The following is a 17,022-nucleotide window of genomic DNA, read 5'->3' on the forward strand; positions in this document are numbered from 1 at the left end:
GACGACGACGACGACGACGACGACGACGACGACGACGACGACGACGACGACGACGACGACGATGACGACGATGACGACTATGACGACGACGACATAACACCCAGTCCCTGGGTGGAGAAAATTCCTCAACCCAGCTTGAAATTGAACCTGGGCCCAGAGGATTGACAATCCGTCACGCTGACCATTCATCTACCGGGGTCAGGCTCCTTTCAGACGACTCCCAGTGTTTGATGTAACGATTGTATTACTTGGATGCCTGCTGCCCTGATCATATCTACTGTCAATTCATATGGCCTGGCTGACTGGCCTCCTCTCATATGCTTAAAGGCATTCTGTCTCTGCAGAGACAGGAAGTGTTTTTGCCACTTCAGGTTCTGGTTTTTTCCTATCTTCTTGATGTGGTTTTGTGATGGGGCAATGGATACATACAGTTTGCAATTCTGTCCCTGGAAACTTCTACTCATTCGTACTCTAACTAAAGTGTGTGTATGGCTTACTAAACGGGGAAAGCGCTGGTAGATATACACAATAAAAAAATAAAACACACACACACACACACGCATATATTCTCCATGCCTTCACTGTCTGATCTTCTGCTTTTTACCAATCTGTAGACTATTTTATTATTTCCAGTGCTATCTAGTTTTTGGGTGAATATTTTCCAACATCTCTCCTTTTCTTCCTTTACAATGTATTTAACCCAAAGTTTCTTGTCTGTATATGCCTGTTCCAGTGTGGAACAATATTGAGCACCTACTGGTTTAATCCCATGGGTTTGTTTTGGTTTATTCCATCTTTGACTTTCTTGGCTATGTTGTACTCTTTAATAGCTTTCTTTAAACTGTCATTCCACTAGTTGGTTTCCTTTACCACTTGTTTCATCACAGACTTGTATAGTGCAGTTTACTAATGCTATCTTACATGTTACCCACTCCTCCTTTGCGCTACCTGTTTCATTTGTGGGTAACTTGTGCAGTCATCTGACTATGATAGATGTAGTTGTTCTCTGCTCTCGATTCTTTGATCTTAGGAGTCTTTCTTCAGCAGGTTGTGATAGCCATTTTCTCCTTCACATGAGCTATAAGGCATCTGTGATCACTGTCAAATAGTTCCGTCAGTATGACTTTTACCTCTCTTACTCTTCCTCCACTCTGTTGGTCAGTCATTATAGAATTGATAACTGAATTGCTTCTTCCATGCCAGCCATATCTGGTGATTTTATGGCTGTCTGTTTTTCCTGAAGAAAGTGTTGTTTATGGAGATGTTATTTCTTACACACAAGTCTAATTGGTGGTGTTCTCCAGAATTTCTTCCTCCCTACCAATAAGCATCCAGCACCTTTTCATATCTGCCCCAATCTGGGCATCAAATCACCTATTACCATGATTTTATTTTTCTGGATTTGATCTTTCAGTTCCCGGGGGAAGACTTCTTTGTTCTCATTGCTGCACCCTTGTTGTAGAGTATACAGTTGTAAAATTGTGTGATTAGTCTTCCCAGTATTTATTGTGGCTTTAATGATTCTCTCATTGATGTACGTAACATCTGCAATACCATCAATGTGTCTATGAAACACCAGGCCCACTCCATTTTTTTTACTTTGTTTTTGGTATACATGACAGTAAATTTTATAGCCTCCCATCAGTTTTTTAATTGCCAATTACCTCCTTTCCATATTGTCACTCAAACCAAGTACATATATTTTCCTTTCTCCATCACATTGACTATGTATTCACTCTTGTCAGGTAGTGTTTGATGTTCAGTGTTCACACTCATAATCCATTCTGGTTTTCAGGTCAATTAATTGTGTGGTTGTCACATTTTGGATTCCTTCCTGTGATCTTAGCATGTCAGACACCAGCTGATAGTCTTTCATTCCAGTGGCATAAGACGATAAGGCTACATTTGGTTTATTCAGTTTGAGGGTTGTTCTAGTGTTGAAAGAAATTATACATGCATTTTATAATAAAAATATAGAAGTATTGAGATAAAAAAAATACTTTAAGAGGAATGAAATTTTTACCTGTGTAATGAAAAATGTTGTTGCATTTTGTCTGACCTCGAAGAAACTTGCCGTGAGAAAGCTATAAAATTAATTTTGGTAACCTCTGAGACTTCATTATTACATAATGATACCTATAAACATGGTTTCTCTCTGAGAGATTCCATGCAAGGCATCGCATGAGAACTTGCATAGGACTTGGTTCCAAAGCTAACCTTAATAGAACCTAGAATATTCTGTCTCTCGAAGAGATTATATTTGCACCTTTTACAGACTAATCATCACTTTATTAATCACTCGAAACACCAATATACCCTATACAAGAGCTAACAAGAAACTGCAGTATTGTAGAAGCAGAGAAGGATAAGCATGAAGACCAAACATAATTCCACAAGTGGTGTATAAAGTAAGACTTTAAAAAACAATTCAGTGACTATTTCTCATAAATATATCAATAGTGGTCTAGTGGGTAGAGCACTAGACCCAGGTTCTGGGTTCAGTTGTGGGTAGGGGGAAGAATTTTCCTCATTGCAATCCCTCCAGGATAGCCCCAGGACTACTCAGCCTGCTATCAAATGAGTGTTGGGTTTCTCTCCCAGGGTTAACATGTGGCCGCCACAATGGGCTCGCCACTCTCCCCACCCTAGTGTTGTTGCAAAGTCTGCATTCCCTTGCTGTCAGACCAATAGCCTGTCATGGGCTTGTGCCATAGACTTTAGCTTAATTATCAAAAATACTGTTGAATTCTGCATCCTTAACAAACTGCATTAATACTCTTTCTCACACACCTCTTCTCCGTGCTTTACCACATGTAGCCCAATCTTCTTTTGTAACATGATCCAGAGTGTCATGTATATCGCATTCAACACCAGGAACCCAGAAACTCGGATTCCTTTTTGATGTATCCTGTTTAGGTTGAACCCATGTAGGATAATTCTGGCTGTGGTAGGACTGAAGTTGAAAAATTCATGCCCCATTCTCTTTGCAACGTGATCCAGTTCATAAATCTTCTTCGCACATCTTGTCTCTTGCATGGATAAAAGCTCATCCTTTGGTGTTCAGCAGGGAAAACTGAACATCCTTCTTCTGAAGCCAATACATGATGTCTTCTTTGTTCCAGTGTGAAGATGGTGCTTTTTCAGTTGGTATGGAATGATAGCTTGCATTATCAGTTAAAATAATGCAGCCTTCTTCCAACAAGTTCAACTGATTAATGAGCTAATTTTTGAAAACTGCACCATTTCAGAATGGTAATTACTTTCAACAGTACTCTCACAGCCATAAAATACAAGTTTTTCTCCTGATATAAATCCAGTATTTGCAGAACCAGCATGAACCACAAGGAGTTGACCTGCTCTCTCTGTGGGTTCTGTCAGGCCACTTTCCTTTCTACATTATATTGACTATCTTTTCACCCTTTCCAGGTAGTGTTATGATGTTCAGAGTTCCCACTCATAATCCCATTCTGGTGTTCAGGTCCATTACTTGTTGTCTTTTATTTGTTGTCTGTTTATTTGTAGGCATCATTTTTCTGCAGTTGCAGTTACATTAAGTAGTATAGGTTATATACCATCTTTTGTGACTGTAAGAAAAGTCTTTTAGACCATACATGTTTTGCTTAAATTAACGCATCTTCAGTGGTCCAGTAACAATGCAGTTTCCCATACAAATCTGTTTGTCTAGATTGTAACTTGTTTTCAGGTTTTAAATTACTGCTATTAAACAGTGTTAAACTATGATTATTACTCGTGCAAAGTTGAACACCTAGGTGGTGAATATTGGGAAATGAAATTGGTGGTAGTATTGGGGGGGGGGGGTGAAGGGGAATTAGATACCGGGGGGGGGGGGGGGGGGGGAGCAAGATGAGACATAAAGGGCTGACACATGCCACCTTGAAGCATGTGGTTTTGTGATGGGGACAATGGATACATACAGTTTGCAATTCTGTCTCTGGAAACTTCTACTCATTCATACTATAACTAAAGTATCAGTTTTTCATATCAATTTTATATTAGTTCTTCAGTTATTTAATGCAAAGAGAAGTCATGTGGGAAGAAAGAAGAGAGGTGAGAAGTTTAATGACAATGTATTTTTCCTGATATTATTTTGATGGCTCTATTGCCAATACTTCATTGCACTAAAATATTAAACAGTAAGTAGCATTGTAAGCATGAACTGGCATATCTTCATCTTCCTTAAGAATGCACTAAGAAAAGTTAATTGTAAACTCTAGGTGAGTAACACACTAGTAGCATTTGATTCAAGTGGAGATGAGACTGGCTTAGAGGAAGACAGGAATGTCACAGAACCAGTGTGTACAAACGTCAGCCAGACAGTTTCTTCATCACTTAAGATAGATATTGTTGCTATGGAAGGTGCACCTTCAGAAATGAGATAATCTCCAACAGGTTTGGAGTACCACCAGGTCAGGAGTTTTTTGCCAGGACAAAAAAGTCCTTCTGCACTGTAGTAATGGACTATGGAAAGAATCTGCTAATCTTACACGGGCTACACCATAAAGAGAGGGGAGTGGGGGGACTGTGCACTTCCCCAACCACTGACAATGTGTTCACTCTCCCTATTTGTGGCCAATACAAATGTAGCCTGACCAGGTTCGTCATGCAGATAATCCTGGAATGGCTGCAGTAAAGGCAGCCCTAAATTTTAGCACATAGATCCTGGGACGTGACCACATGAGTTTCCTCTTGTTCTGTGTTCGGCATGATGGTGTGCAGTCTCCCAGGAAATGAACTGTCATGGCATAAAGAATATAAGTAGGTGTCATGCAGTGCTCTGTGGTGTCCTTGTGAGCCATCAATATTGGAAACACTCTAAGACCTTTAGGGAGTGGGTTGCTGCTTAGTCCCCTGCACTACCTGTGCCACCGTTACTTATCTCGTATTTCTAACCATCATAGCACATAGTTCCATATGAACTGAAAAGAAAAGAAAAAGAAAGAAAATTTGACCGGAATATTTTAACAGATGTAACCTAATCTAAGGGACAGGCATGAATCTGAACACTATTTATAAGATCTTGCTAGTCCATTTGAATTATTATATGTTCACTCATTTATTGTACACTGCATCATAATCAATTTTTTCCAAACCTTTCCAGGAACATCCAAGAAAACTGATTCCAGCACTGTGTCGCCAGTTCTACAATATGGGTTGGGTTTCTGGAACTGGGGGAGGAATGAGCATCAAATATGGGTATGAATATAGTTATTCAGTTTTTTCCCTTGTGCTGCTTGATTTACTGTTGCTAAAGTTTATTGTTATTAGCCATTGTTATTTAATAAGCCATGTGGGAAACAGATTTTGTTTGTTCTGTACTTCACTGTGTACTCAAAGCAAGTTCTTATGTAGATGATATCTTATATATATGTCGCGCACAATACTCAAGTAATCGATGTAAGAATATAGATTACTGCCACCAAATGGAGGGGGCACATGGCAGTCCACTGCTTGCTGCCTCTTCTATTTGGTAAGTAATGAATTATCTTTCTTATATATTATTATCTAATGTAGATTTTGTAGAATATTACACACATCAAAAAAAGTATTGTCACCTCGGTTCTGAGAGTTACGGACCCTGTACAGAAAATTCGAATAGAGATCAACATAAACATCATTTCTGCCCCTTTTATTGGTCATGAAAACCACACATTGCATGTTGTACCACCACACAGCAAGACCTTCAGAGCTAGTGGTCCAGATTGATGTACACGGTAACCTCTAATACCCAGTAGCATGGCCTCTTCCGATGATGCATGACGGTATTCATTTTGGGATATTGTACCCAAGTTCATCAAGGCACTGTTGGTCCTGATTGTCCCACTCTTCACTATCTTTTTTTTCTGTGAAAGTTGTTCTATCCACATGAAGACGTTTATGTTCCTACATTCTTTTATTAAAGCTTCATTATCCCTGTCGGGAGACAAACATATGGAATCAAATGAGCTGGTGTGAGTCTTGGTGCTGAGTAGTGTGAAAAGCTATCATGGACAAAACATGTTTAGCATCATACAGGCAGAACTGCTGGCCCAGATGTTTATTTACTGGCAGCAATAGGCCAGACACGTCAGCTCTTATGCTGATACTGCTTAAAACTGCTCTTGGTTCCACAAGCTAGCCTAGTTGTCATTCAAGCTGGTCACATTTTGTGCTTTACTCTGTGCCAGTCTCTGTGCAATGTTTGGACTTCCTGCTCCCCAGTCAACTGACTCGCACAGAATTATTTTTCCTCTGGGGTCCAGCACTTCAGCCCCATAGTCAAGCATCCACTGTTGTATAGAATAATGACTTTTGTACTGACGGGGACAGCTCCATGGCTTTGTTGTACCTGTGCAGATACAGAATGTTTGTATCTAAAAGGAAATAATCAACCAATCAAATGCATGTCATACAAGAGTAAGATTCAAAATTACAGACTTTTTCAAACATAAGTCCAGAGTTCATGGGAACCTGAAGTTCAGTATAAACGACAAAGCACAACTGACATCCTGTGTAGATCCCTCAGAGTGGTTGGTCGGTCACTTTGTCCATAAACAGCCCTTTTCAATCTATCCCAGGCATGTTCAATAGGGTTCATGTCTGGAAAACATGATGGCGACTCTAGTCGAGTGATGTCGTTATCCTGACGGAAGTCATTCACAAGATGTGCACGGTGGGGGCGTGAACTGTCGTCCATGAAGACAAATGCCTCACCAATACGGTTGCTCTATCAGTCAGAGGGTGGCATTCATGTATCGTACAGCTGTTATGGCGCCTTCCACGACCATCAGCGGCGTACGTCAACAATGTGTCTAATACATTCAGCCTGACCTGGTTGCCTCCAAACATGTCTCAAACAATTGTCTGGTTGCAGGCATTTGTGACACTCATCAGTGAAGAGAACGTGATGCCAATCCTGAGGAGTACATTCAGCATGTTGGTGGGCTCATCTGTTCCACTCTGCATGGTGTTACGGTTGCAAAGATGGACCTCACCATGGACGTTGGGAGTGAAGTTGCACATTTTGGAGCCTATTGCACACGGTTTGAACCGTAACGCGACATCCTGTGGCTGCACGAAAAGCATTATTCAGCATGGTGGCATCTCTGTCAGGGTTCCTCAGTGCCATAATCAGTAGGTAGCGGGCATCCACTGCAGTAGTAACCCTTGGGCAGCCTGAGCGAGGCATGTCATAGACAGTTCCTGTTTCTCTGTATCTCCTCCATGTCCGAACGACATTGCTTTGGTTCACTCAGAGATTCCTGGACACTTACTTAGTGCCAGAAGGGCTCTCAGCAAGGTAACACTCCAACCATGGTATTAACCATCTAGGCGTGGTTGAACTACAGACAACACGGGCCATGTATCTCCTTCCTGGTGGAATGACTAGAACTGATCGGCTTTTGGACCCCCTCTGTCTAATAGGTACTGCTCATACATGGTTGTTTACATCTTTGGATGGGTTTAGTGACAACTCTGAACAGTCAAAGCGACTGTGTCTGTGATACAATATCCACAGTCAACGTGTATCTTTAGGAGTTTTGGGAACCAGGATGATGCAAAACTTTGTTCGATGTGTGTGTCTATGAGGACTGTCCAGAAAAAAAACAACTATGTTTTGCCATAAAAATAATCGTGAAGTCAATACAGGCCTACATATTTGCTTTACTTTTCTACATGATCATTATTCATACTTAAGCATTTTATCATCTCTTGAATAAATGGTAAATTCCTTCTGCACTGTAGATCCCATCCTGCCTATAGCAGTATGTTGAAGTTATTAGTTGGAGTCAAAGCATTTGGAGACAAACCAGTTTTTCATGTTCATAATGAGGTGGATATGACTTGAAGTGAAGACTGGGCTGTAGTGTGGATGTTCAAAAATGTTCTATTTGAACTGATGTTATGATTCTTGTGTTTTTGGGCAGCTTAGCACAACAGTGTTGTGCAAAAAATATCAGTGTTGGTCAAGAGACTGTGGCTGGAGAGGTCATCTGTTTTCTTAACATCTCACTCCAGGCTTCAGAATGTGTAGTTGCATATTCCATAAAATCAATAAAAATAGTTCCTTTAGCATCCCAAGAAACACAACCATCACCTTTGACTGAGAATGTTTGGTGTGCTATTTTTGATTTCTTTTCCAATGATTACTGACCATATGTCATGGGCACTGGTTTAGACCCATATCATCAGTCAAAATTTTGTTTGCATACCGTCTTCTTCTCTATTGTAACAAGGGAAAAAAAAAGTTTCTCAGAAAGGAGCTTCATGACCGAACTATTGGGTGTATACAATACAAAGCCTGCATCACACCTTTATTTTTCCTGTACTTAGCATCTAGGACAACTTCATCCAACAAATAGAAGTTTCTGCATCAAGACCTTCATTGAGCTCGAGCACTTCCAGCTATTTAATACTTCCTAATGACTCTGACAGAAGTATTTTACTCTGTGTGAGTCAGTCAACTGGGGAGCAGGAAGTCCAAACACTGTACAGAGACTGGCACAGACAAAAGCACAAAATGTGACCAGCTTGAATGACTGTAACAACTGGGACAGCTCATGGAACCAAGAGCAGTCTTAGGCAGTATCAGCATAAGAGCTGACGGGTTTGGCCTATTGCTGCCAGTAAGTAAAGACCTGGGCCAGCAGTTCTGCCTGTACAATGATAAACATGTGCTGTCCATGATAGCTTTTCACACTACTCAGCACCAAGACTCACACCAGATTATCTGATTCCAAATGATTGTCCCCTGACTGGGATAATGGAGCTCTTAATAAAAGAATGTAGGAATAAAAGTGTCTTCATGCAGATAGACCAATATATCTTACTGAAAAAAGATATTGAAGAATGTAAAAGGATGTACAAAAAGACTATACTGAGCTGAGATTCTAGATAATCCCCTTCATTATTTCATTCTTTATAGAAAAGTTCTCTCTCTCTCTCTCTCTCTCTCTCTCTCTCTCTCTCTCTCTCTCTCTCTCGCTGTAACTAGTCTGATCTTTTCTCCTGATCCCACTGGGAGCAATACATAGTAGACTGAAGTACACAACTTAATACTGGTTCTTGAAACTTCATAAGTAGGCTTTCATGGGATTATTAATATCTGACATGAAGTTTCTATCAGGTGAGGTTTCTCAGCATTTCACCGACACTTTCCCATATGTAAAAAAAAAAGCTGTAACTCTGTGTCCTGCTTTTATTTATATATAATAAAAATCCCCAATTAGTCCTATTTGGTGTGGGGTCCCATGTGAGCAGTAAGTGTTCAGAAAGCATTCTGCTTTCTAGACAGCCTGCATTTTCCCAGTGTTCTACCAGTGCAAAGAAAGTCAGCCAACTGCTTTTTCCTGAGGTTGATTGTATGTGAGCATTCCATTTAAATCTGTACATATTGTTATACCTATTTGTTTCTATGAGGTGACTCATTTCAATTGTGACTATTATTTATTTATTTGTAATGTACTATTTTACATTTCTGAACATTTAGAGCAAGCTGACAATCTTTGCATCTCTTTGAAATCTTATCACTGAGTGATCAGATATTTGGGAACCTTTTCCATATACCGTAGTACTTACTACTTCATTATACAGTGAAACCCCGCTTTTACACTTTTCAAGGGACTTCAAAAAATGGTGTAAAATGCAGGAAAATGTAAAATAGAAATAACATTTTAAGCTGTAAAAGCTATGTATAGGATACCCCTTTGCATTTTTGCACTTCGTGTAATATATGTACATAACAGGCATCAAAAGGTTTGTCAGGGACTTGTTTATTATGTGATAAAGGTTTTTAATCCAATAAAAATAGCATATGTAACTGTAACTGATAACTGACTGGGAAATAGTAATGCTTGACTCAATTTCATATGTCGTAATCACCGTTTTTGAAAACCTGCAGCTGTCATTTGTTACTTAAATACTGCACTAGTTACATATGTTTTCATGCTTAGCGTGGCACATTTTGAGAATTTCTTCTCCCTGTCAAGAGCAAATAAGTAGATAAGTATTATGTGTTGCATTTGCATGTGTTGTGTTTCTCCTGTGGTCTTATTTTGGGGTTATCAGGTACTGTGCCTCCTCAGCTATATAGAAAACCACACCCTCACAAACTATCACTTGCATTGTTTGTGTAACATCCCGAAAAAACACACACACACACACACACTACTGCACTTGACAAAAAGAATAAATTCTCAAAACATGTTTTGCTCAGCATGAGAAACTTGCATAACCAGTGCTGTGTTTGTACTACACGGTCAAAATATTTGAGCAATGTGAAAATGAATGACTGTGTCAACAGCGTTACAAGTGGCCAAACACTGAAACACGCTAAATATGATTTGACAAAGCTGACGCGATGATTACAACAATCACGAAAATGTGTTTGCACAGCAGAGACAGTTTCAAAACGGTTGCTGTGATTGGTCATAATATATTTATTTGAACGAACCTAGTTACTTCCCTCAGCCACGATGCCAAGTCAAACTTGGCAGCAGCTGGATATACGACACAAATTTTAGCAACTGTTACATGTTAAATGGTTCAAATCTGCTGATTATAGTGCTCTGATGTAAAGAAACTTAACCTCTTACTATTTATAAACACTACTGGATGGCCAGCATCATTTTTTCTCCACGAACAATTTTCGTAATGAATACATTGACACAAAATCAGGTGCAAATTAACGTTGTGAACATGGGAAATTTGATGGGAACAATAAAAAATATTGTAAACAGCGGGAAAACATTAATTCTGGGAACATAAAAGTGGGGTTATACTGCATCAGCTGCAAAAAGTCTGATGTTACTATTAATATTGTCCTGCAGGCCATTAATAACACTATGATCCATAAGGGTCCCATCGTGCATCCCTGAAATGTGCCTAAAGTTACTGATGCAGTTGTCGTGGCGCTCTATCCAGGATAACAGTTTACTTCCTTTTTTCCAAGAAATCCTCAATCCAGTCACAAATTTGGTTTGATATGCAATTAACTAAAATGGTTTAAAACACTAAGTGTTATGTTGCTGCTACCATAAAGTGAGCTACTTTTGGCAAAAATGACATTCAGTGTAAAATACAGTAATTGAGAAAGAAAAGATATCAGTTCAGACATAGTAAAATGTTAATAGGTTGTATGTTTTTATTAAAAATGCCAATACAGTCTCTGCCTTAGTTAGTCCTGAAGTTTGTGTGTAAAGTGGTGAATAGCTTTGCATACCTAATTCTAAAAAATGAATGTGTTAAAGCTATGACACAGTTCCACCATACAAGCCTAAATTGTGTGTGTGTGTGTGTGTGTGTGTGTGTGTGTGTGTGTGTGTGTGTGTGTGTGTTATCGGTACCATCATTTCCCCTCCCTCTGGCTACCCCCATCCACAAATGGTTTCATTTAGTAGTATGTACAGATTCTTATACCTTTGAAAGGCAACCAATCATCTATAGCAGACTGATGCGCAGTACGTAGAAACACTCAACAGAATACAGTATTTATACTAGCTTTTGAGCTCCTGAACTTTCTCTAGCAAATGTGCACACATTCTCATTTATACACACAACTGTACAGTTGTGTGTATGAATGGGGATGTTTGCACTTTTGCGAGAGAGAGAATATATTTTGAAAGCTAGTGTAATCACTGCATTCCATTGTGTTTTCATGTGCCACACAATGGTCAGCTATAAGCAAGTCATTGCTTTTCCTTTATTTTATGTATTAATCAATTCAGGAATTTCCATTGTTATACATGTGTTTAATCATTCCACAGCGGCAAGATTTACATTGCACCCTCTGGTGTTCAGAAGGAACTCATTCAGCCAGATGATCTTTTTGTTATTGATATGGAGGGCCAAGATCTTGAGCTGCCTCGTCCTGAAAAGAAACTGAAAAGAAGCCAGTGCACGCCTCTCTTCATGTGTGCATATACAGGTACAGCTGCTGTTAATGTGCTGTGGCAATAAATGTTAAATGCATCATCTTACATGTTTTTGCATATTACAGCTCGTAATGCTGGGGCAGTCATACATACACATTCAAAAGCTGCTGTGATGGCCACATTTTTGTATCCAGAATATGAATTCCGCTGCACCCATCTTGAAATGATCAAGGTATAGTTGTTCTTGTAGTAGTAGTTAGTTTAATTAATTTAAGCACAATTTAACTTAAAGTCACTGTATTGTATGTATGTCCCCAGTTTGAAAATTAAATGAATAGACTCAATGTTTAGAGTTTCTGAAATGACAGCCACCTATCCCTCTCTTCCCCATCAACTCTTAATTTTATATGCAGTGAAAAAGTAATCATTAACAAAGAAATGTTAGCACTCTCGCACACACATATAAAATGTCGAGGAGAAATCAAGTATACCTTGACAACAGTACTGCCATTCTACATACGCTGCTGGATAAAACTACCTCAAGGCTTCATTCTTGATTATAGTCCTACCCACATTCACTTAGGCCATCTTCTCGGTGTTTGTATCTTTTGGGATCCAGAAAAAAAACTTTCTTAGTCCTCCTAGTATTTGCCAAATTCATCTGGTGTGGGGGTGGGAAGGGGTGGAGGAGGAGGTGGGGATGAGGGGGGGGGGGGGGGCAGGAAGAAGCAGACTCTCAATAGAGAATGTAGCAGTGTAGTAGAAACTGTGCCTATATGGTAGAGTTCTACCTGTGTAATACATTTTACTAAAGTACCAAAGTGACATTTTAATTTCCAGTAATGCTCTACATTGCTACAACTTCATTATCAGTTCTGAGAAACAGCTTTTGATGACATAGTTAATTATATTCCTCACATCATTCCATAATATAACAAACTTTTATTGAGCAGTTGTATGCAGTTGAGACATGGGCCTGTATAGTTAACTGAGCACACATTGTGAAACAAATAAGCCAAGTAGCAGTGTGTGATTAGATTAGATTAGATTAGATTAGATTAATACTTGTTCCATAGATCATGAATACGACACTTCGTAATGATGTGGAACATGTCAGGTTAATAAAAGATGTCTGTACAAGAAATTACATTACACAAAATATTGCATGACACTAATGATTAAGTTTTTTTTTTTTACTTAGTTTATATCTAAAAATTCAGCCAATGAGTAGAAGGAGTTGTCATCTAGAAAGTCTTTTAATTTATTTTTAAATGTTAGTTGGCTATCTGTCAGGCTTTTGATGCTGTTTGGTAGGTGCCCAAAGACTTTTGTGGCAGCATAATTTACCCCTTTCTGTGCCAAAGTCAGATTTAACCCTGCATAGTGAAGATCATCCTTTCTCCTGGTGTTACAGGTATGCACACTGCTATTACTTTTGAATTGGGTTGGATTATTATCAACAAATTTCATAAGGGTATATATATACTGTGAGGATCCCTAGATCCTTAAATAGATGTCTGCAGGATGACCGTGGGTGGGCTCCAGCAATTATTCTGATTACACGTTTTTGTGCAATGAATACTTTTCTACTCAACGATGAATTACCCCAGAATATGATGCCATACGAAAGCAGCGAATGAAAGTAGGCATAGTAAGCTAATTTACTGAGATTCTTATCACCAAAATTTGCAATAACCCTAATAGCATACGTAGCTGAACTCAGACGTTTCAGCAGACCATCAATGTGTTGCTTCCAGTTTAACCTCTCATCAATGGACACACCTAAAAATTTTGAAAATTCTACCTTAGCTACAGACTTCTGTTCAAATTCTATGTTTATTACTGGAGTTGTGCCATTTACTGTACGGAACTGTATATACTGTGTTTTATCAAAATTTAAAGAGTCCGTTTGCTGAGAACCACTTAATAATTTTGTGAAAAACATCATTTACAATTACATCACTTAGTTCTTGGTTTTTGGATGTTATTACTATACTTGTATCATCAGCAAGAAGAACTAATTTTGCATCTTCATCAATGTGGAATGGTAAGTCATTAATGTATATCAAGAACAGTAAAGGACCTAAGACCGAACCCTGTGGGACCCCGTGCTTGATAGCACCCCAGTTTGAGGAATCAGCTGTGATAGACAGTATTCTTATTGTTAGGTCTGTAATGTTGGCAGGTACTTCACATAAAACTCTAGCAGCTGGAAGTCTTCAAAGTTCTGCTGATTCAAAAATTGGGATCAGGAAAAGTTAGACAAGTAGTACTGTCAATTCATCTAGCTAAATTACCAGTCCATGTACATTGTATTTACATGACAATCATACACATATGAAAAACAGTTTTGCATTATCCCGGTTCCCAGAATTTCTGAAGATGGATGTTGACTGTGGATATTGTATCACACAGTCCCTTTGACTGTTCAGTGGTATCACAGACACAGTCCCTTTGCCTGTTCAGAGAGGTCACTAAACCCGTCCAGAGATGTAAACAACCATGCATGAGCAGTGCCTATAAGACGGTGGGAGTCACAGCCTATCAGTTCCAGTCATTCCACCAGGAAGGAGGTACACGGCTCATGTTGTCTGTAGTTCAACTATGCCTAGACTCCCCCCAGGGGTTCACAACTCTTTCGTGGATACGTACGTGGCGAGCATGGGATCCCGAGCTAGTGCCACTATCTTTCCTTTCCTGGCAGCATACCTTCCTTTTCCACATCCTTCCCCATTCCCTATCCCCCCTCATCCCCCCTCCCCCCCCCACCCCCCCCATCTCCGCTTCTTTCCTTCCTCTTCTTCCCCTCTGGGAGTATGTTTCGTGCCTACATCTGGAGACGGACACTTGTAACTGTAAGATAGTCTCTCTTCTTTGCTTTCTATGCTGGAAAGGCTCTGTTCTTCCTTTGTCTTTCTCTTCTTCTTGCCTCTTCTCTTTACCCTCTTCTCCAGTGCGGTGTTTGAGACCTCTCTTCTTTCCTTTCCTCCTCTCTCTCTCTCTCTCTCTCTCTCTCTCTCTCTCTCTCTCTCTCTCTCTCTCTCTCTCTCTCTCTCTCTCTCTCTCCCCCTCCCTCTCTCCCCCCCCCCCCCTCCCTCCCTGTGCATGTCTGAAGGCTGACGACCTATGCGTTCCCACACGTAGCCGGTAATGCGTAATTCCCTGCCCCGGGCAGGCAGGTAGGACATGTATGTACCACATGGTAATGGCCAGGCCCAGGGAGGGGTGATTACGCGAGGTGGTAGCTTCCAAATGTGCCGATTGGTCCCTCCGTGCGTTTCTCAAGAGGTGTGACCTGAGGTGTGAACAATCACCTAAGGCAGGAGTGCCCTCAGAGAGGTCCCCCACAAGCAGGGAGCGCGCCATCGGACACGCCAGTAATCATGGGGGGATACTTCTGCAGTGTTTTCCTCTACATCTACAATGTCTGATCACAAGCAAAAGTTAAATGAGTCTCAGTCGCAGACAATTCTTCCATCAGTGCCACAGTTCCTTGTTGTTTCTCGGTCAGACAAATGTCAAGACTTCCCCACAGTCAACCCTTTCATTATTCAGAAGGGTGTCGACGCAATTGCAGGTCCTGTAAAGTCTTGTTCCCGATTACAAAATGGCACCTTGTTGTCAGAAACAGTCAGTGCCCTCCAGGCACAAAAATTGCTGCGAACTTCACTGCTACACACCTTCCCTGTCCGGGTGGAAGCGCACCGCACTTTAAATTCATCACACGGGGTGGTTTATACACGCTCCGTCAACAGATTGTCCGATGCGGAAATTCAAAACTACCTGTCTGACCAGGGCATAATGGCTGATAGTCATGAAAAGGGTTGACAAGTACTTGGTTCCAACCCGTACTATCTTCTTGACATTTGACAGAGTTCAACTTCCATTGAAAATTAAAGCAGGCTATGAGATAATTTCAGTTCGCCCTTACATCCCCAACCCTACGCGTTGCTATTGGTGTCAGCGGTTCAATCATTCCAGGCAGACATGTTCCAATCTGGCCAAATGCGTTAAGTGTGGCAAGGATGCCCATGAGGGTGCTTGTCCACCTCCATCCCCTCGCTGAATCAACTGTATGGGTGACCACATTGCTTCCTCTAGAGATTGCCCCATTTTCAAAGATGTCTACATCTGCTGCTCGTAAGTTATTCGCCAGTCGAAAGCCCACTGTGCCTCCGGCAGGTAAATATAGCACTGTCCTTGCATCTCCTCGACCTACTAAGGAGGCAGCCATGCAGACTTGTGATCTCACCTTTAGTGCCACGGTCGTCAGATCAACCATTGCAAAGATTGCTGTTCAACCTCCTCATTATCACCTGCTCACTCTACAACTCACCCTTCATTGGCTTCTGCTAAACCACGAGCCACAGAATCAGACAGCTGGACTTCCAAAAAAGAGCCTACTCGCGAAGATTTTTTACGTACCCCAACAACACAACCACCAATTCCTCCCTCATCTCAACGTCCTGTTTCCAAGAAGCTCATAAAAAACCAAGTTCCTCTCCTACTCCGCCACGGCATGTCTTGTCGACAGCGTCACCTGGCGGTAACCGCCCTCGGCAATCTTCTGTGTCGCCAAGACGCACTGCTGGCAGCTGATTAACGGGCCGATGGCTGGTGGCAGGAGCTGCCCCCAAACAACCTATGGATCAGGATCTTCTGCCTTTGGCTGAACGCCGTTCCACTCTGTCAGCTGCCGGCTCTCAGCAGTCGTTGAGTTGAGTGAAACCGTGGTGAGATTCTTCCATTTGCTGTCCATCCTATGTCAATTATCCATTGAAATATCAACGGCATTAGAGTCAATTGGGGTGAATTGTCGATCCTCTTACGATCCTACTCGCTGGTTATCTTCCGTCTTCAGGAAACAAAGCTGCATCCCGACGATAGCTTTGTTTTCCCTCATTTTCAGTCAGTCTGGTTCAATCTTCCCTCTGTTGATAGCACTCCAGCACATGGGGGACTTAAGATTCTTCTCAATGATACTGTCCATTATCATCCAATCCCCTTAAACAGTTCCTTCCAAGCTGTTGCTGTCTGTCTTTCCCTTTCTGGATACATTTTCTCTCTCTGTACCGAATATATTCCATAGTCCACACCAATGGCAAGACCTGATATCTCCTTCATCTCCTTGGTCAGCCCCCCGCCATCCCTT

At 40.9% G+C, this 17,022-nt stretch overlaps 1 protein-coding gene across 1 annotated transcript in view; it reads left to right on the forward strand.

Moving 5' to 3' along the window:
* LOC126298393 (probable methylthioribulose-1-phosphate dehydratase) overlaps window positions 1-17,022 on the forward strand; it is a 98,519-nt gene that overhangs the window by 43,188 nt on the left and 38,309 nt on the right. Inside the window, exons 3-5 of the mRNA XM_049989701.1 lie at window positions 5,120-5,214; window positions 11,763-11,923; window positions 11,996-12,102. Coding sequence (XP_049845658.1) covers window positions 5,120-5,214; window positions 11,763-11,923; window positions 11,996-12,102 — 363 coding nt within the window. The remainder of the gene's footprint in view (window positions 1-5,119; window positions 5,215-11,762; window positions 11,924-11,995; window positions 12,103-17,022) is intronic.

Source organism: Schistocerca gregaria, chromosome X (genome assembly GCF_023897955.1).
Source record: "Schistocerca gregaria isolate iqSchGreg1 chromosome X, iqSchGreg1.2, whole genome shotgun sequence".
Taxonomy (NCBI): domain Eukaryota; kingdom Metazoa; phylum Arthropoda; class Insecta; order Orthoptera; family Acrididae; genus Schistocerca; species Schistocerca gregaria.